Source organism: Triticum dicoccoides, chromosome 1B (assembly GCF_002162155.2).
Source record: "Triticum dicoccoides isolate Atlit2015 ecotype Zavitan chromosome 1B, WEW_v2.0, whole genome shotgun sequence".
NCBI lineage: Eukaryota > Viridiplantae > Streptophyta > Magnoliopsida > Poales > Poaceae > Triticum > Triticum dicoccoides.
The window spans coordinates 108,665,511-108,669,488 of record NC_041381.1 but is presented as its reverse complement, the minus strand read 5'-3'; the positions used below and the strand labels follow the sequence as shown (position 1 = coordinate 108,669,488).

At 57.9% G+C, this 3,978-nt stretch overlaps 1 protein-coding gene across 1 annotated transcript; it reads right to left on the bottom strand.

Annotated features, from left to right (window-relative positions):
- Positions 1-223: 223 nt before the first annotated feature.
- On the bottom strand, positions 224-2,008 carry LOC119350203. The gene is made up of 4 exons (XM_037618147.1): positions 1,901-2,008; positions 1,219-1,779; positions 327-936; positions 224-237 (listed from the first exon to the last, which is right to left on the bottom strand). Exons 1-4 carry the CDS (start codon positions 2,006-2,008, stop codon positions 224-226), a joined length of 1,293 nt encoding a protein of 430 aa, XP_037474044.1.
- Between the last annotated feature and the right edge of the window lie 1,970 nt (positions 2,009-3,978).

Sequence of the window (3,978 nt, the reverse complement as noted above, 5' to 3'; positions counted from 1 at the left end):
GAGCTTGGTGAATAAGCGTGCCCCATGGAGCTCATCCAAGAGCTCGTCGACCACCGGTATAGGGAACTTGTCCTTGAGCGTGAGTGCGTTGAGGGCGCGGTAGTCGATGCAGAAGCGGCATGTGCCGTCGGACTTACGGACGAGAAGCACCGGCGCCGTGAAGGGTGACGTGGAGATCCGGATGATGCCTGCGGCGAGCATCAGGGCACACTGGCGCTCCAACTCATCCTTCTGCACCTGGGGGTAGCGGTAGGGCCGTACCGCCACCGGAGTGGAGCCTGGTACGAGGTGAATATGATGGTCGTACACCCGGGCAGGCGGAAGACCCCGCGGAGCGTCGAAGAGGTCGTTGTGCTGCTCTAGAAGAGAATCCAGCAGGGGGTGCTCAGCCTCCGAGGACGCGGCAGCCAGCTGAAGATGTGGCACGGCAGCCGCGGCGCCCCCAATGCCCTCCCACCGGATGCGGCGTCCCTGCCGCCAGAATGTCATCATGAGTGCGTCGAAATCCCATAGGATGGGGCCGAGGGTCCGGAGAAAGTCCACCCCGAGGATGAAGTCGAAGCAGCCGAGATCGATCCCTGCACAAGTGATGGAAAAGTGTTCGTCGCCGATGGAGATGGGAACGTCGCGGGCTAGCCCATGGCACCGGAGGCGATCACTGTTCGCCACTGTGATCCGCAGGCGCTCCCCGCCCGTCGTCGGGAGGGCTAGCCGACGCATGGTCGATTCGGGCAGAAAGTTGTGTGTGGAGCCCGTATCTAGCAGGGCCACCAGGCGCTCGCCATGGATCGTCACCGGCAGCAGCATGGTCTGCTCGCCCCGGATGCCGGCCAGGGCGTGAAGGGAGACGACGCACGCCGTCGCTGCGGAATCCGCGGCCGCGTCCTCGGGCGCCGCAGGCGGATGTAACGGGTCGGGCGAGTCGTTCTCCTCGGTGTAGTCGACCGTCTCTAAATAAAAGAGGCGGGGGCAGACATGGGTCAGCGTATAGGGCTCATCACAGTTGAAGCAGAGACCCTGACGGCGACGCTCCTACTGGTCGGCCGGTGATAGCCGACGGAAGGGCCGTGTGGCAGCCGGGGATGTGGCCGTCGCGGATGGGAGAGGCCGACCCGGGGCTGAGGAAGTCGGTGCTGGCCGACTGGGCTGGCGGCCACTCCGTCCGAGTGGCGGCTGCAGTGCCTGGGCCCGCTGCTCGAAGGCCCGGGCGTAGTACATGGCCGTCTGGAGATCGGGGGGATCCCGGAGCTCGATGTCCACGCGGATATGGTCCGGCAGACCGCCCACAAAGAGCTTGGCGCGCTGGGTCGCGGAGACGCCCGGCGCGTGGCATGCCAGGGCCTGGAAGCGATCGGCGTAGTCCTGCACCGTAGATGTGAATGGTAAACGGCCGAGGGCCGCCAGTCGGCTCCCGCGGATAGGAGGCCCAAAACGGAGAAGACAGAGCTCCTGGAAGCGCTCCCACGGTGGCATGCCGCCCTCGTCCTGCTCGAGGGCATAGTACCAGGTCTGTGCTGCGCCTCGAAGATGATAGGACGCGAGCCAGGTACGATCTGAAGCGAGTGTCCGCTGCCCTCGAAAGAACTGATCGCACTGGTTGAGCCAGTTGAGGGGGTCCTCCATGCCCTCGTAGGTGGCGAAGTCGAGTTTGGCGAACAGCGGCGGTGTCTGCTGCGGCCCGCCGTGCTGAGCAGGCGCGGGGGCTCGGAAGAGTGAAGCCGGAGGTGCCTGATCGGAGTAGTCCGGGTACTGGCCGGCGGGGCCGGATGGCCCGCCGAACTACGGAAACGGAGTCGGCTCAACCGGGGTCGTGGTGTAGACTGGTGAAGGCGAAGACCCCGCCGCCCATGCTGGCAGGGGGGACGGGGACGGGGGAAACTGGACCTGATGGATCGGTAACCCGGTAGTCGAGGCCGCGCCCGAGGTGGTCCCGGCTGATGAGGGCGCGGAGAATGGCGGTGGACGCAGGCCCTGGGACGCCGTCGGCGGCGGCTGCTGGGCCGGCCATGCGGGGAACGGCATCTGCTGAACCGGCTAGACGGTGGGCGGCAGCTGCTGCAGCTAGGAGGCGGCCGAGGTGGCCGGCGGCAAAGGCCAGAGGGGCGCCGCGGCCGGCGCTGGCCCGGATGCCAATCTCGCCTGGATCGGCCCGAACAGGGGCCCGCCGTACGCGGCCGCGCCCTGGTACGGTCCTGGTGGTGGCGCGAAGGGGCTCGCCCCGCCCCCGTACTGCGGCTGCTGCTGTAGGAGAAGACCAGGGGCGGCGATCGGGGCCGATGGCGGTTGAGCATAGGCCTCGGCCTCATATTGCTGGTGGAGCTGAAGCCCGTGGACGACGGTGACGAGGTGATGTAGCGTGGCGGCGAGTTGCTCCGGAGACAAGGCGGCCAGCGGTGGTGGTGGAGATGCGCCCGGAGACGCCGGTGCAGGTGGTGCCGAGGAGGAGACGGGACACGCCAGCGAGGTCCCGGCGGATGTGGTCGGCGCGGTGATGCTTGGCGCCGTCGTCATGGGCGCGATGGTGCCGACGGCAGCGGCGGCGGTGATGGAGGCATTGACATGATCACAACGTGGTCTCTGAATACCAAATTGGTAGGACTAGGGTTCGTACCGGCTCTACTGCGTAGGTTGTAGGGGCAAAGAGGAAGTGGGCGCGGCGAGGAGCGGGCGCGCCGGCGGCAGGGCGCCGTCGCGGCTAGGGTTGAGGGCGGTGGCGGCTAGGTTGCGGCGGCTAGGGTTTTCGGCTCCTCTAGGAGTCGGGCAACAAAAGATTATAATAGTCTTTATTGCTTCCATCCAAAAGAGTCTTACAATCTATATTTATATCCTAGATAACTTGTAGAAGAGTCAATCCTGAGATAACTTGCCTAATCTGAATAAAACTAAGGTAACTTGCTGGCCTAAGCCTGCCTGTTGGGCCTGCGGCGGCCATAGACCTGGCCGGTCATAACAATTAGGCACATGGTAGATTACTCTTGGATAAGCAATGATAGCATGCAAAAACTGTACTCTTTAATCTTGAAGCGGAATGTTGCCCATCTGGATCCAGTGAGTGATGCGCCATAGAGAGGGCACTTCTAGTGCTTCAGGAGTAATTTTTTTTAGCGTCAGCAGCAGCCAAGGAATATCACCTGCATTGCAGAAGAATTAAGAAAACAAATGCAAGTTTCATATATCTAAAAAAAGATCAGTAGGTTAAGGAGACTCGAAAATAACATTTCTCTATATGTGTGATTTGTTAGAGTACAATGTTATAATTGTTTCTTTCACACAATGGGCAGTTGCTTCATACTCAATTGAATTTTAAGTACGAGCTCAATTCTCTAAAATTGGTATTTGTAATTATAAGAAGTAAAATATTAAGAAGAAAAGAACCAATGATTCCCACTTAAAATCCAAAGTACTCCAAGGATAAAAATGCATGTCCATACCAAATTAAAGTGGAATGCAGTTGTAAAAATTGTGGGATTACTATTGATGTGTTCGTTCGCTTGACATGATTGTCCTCCCATTCTGCTAGCTGCCTACTCATTCCTTTCGTAAGAGCAAATTAATTGTACACCCTTTGATCCAAGTATATACATAATAGCAGTCTGGTTGTTTTGTTAATACATATGCAAAACCCATGGAAGCATAACTGAACATATAATAAAAGCCTATATGGTTGAAAATAACCCATAATTTGATTAATACACAGAGACTGGAAACTGAATTACTCTGAATAACAGAACATCTGCAAGTAAGAACTGAAGATCTCAATCAGTTTTTGGTTCCGAGCACACATAATTAAACATGTAAGATCCGGTGAAAGGAAATCGACCATCATGAAGAAATGCATCAGGTATATCAGCAGTCCATGATTACAATGTGTATCAGGTCCTTTTTTTTGCTTCAGTAGCTGGCACTTCTGATCTCTCTTTAGAACTTGGGCGACTTGAAATGGTTATGCACTACAGGAAGCCTCGTTGCTCGCCCTAA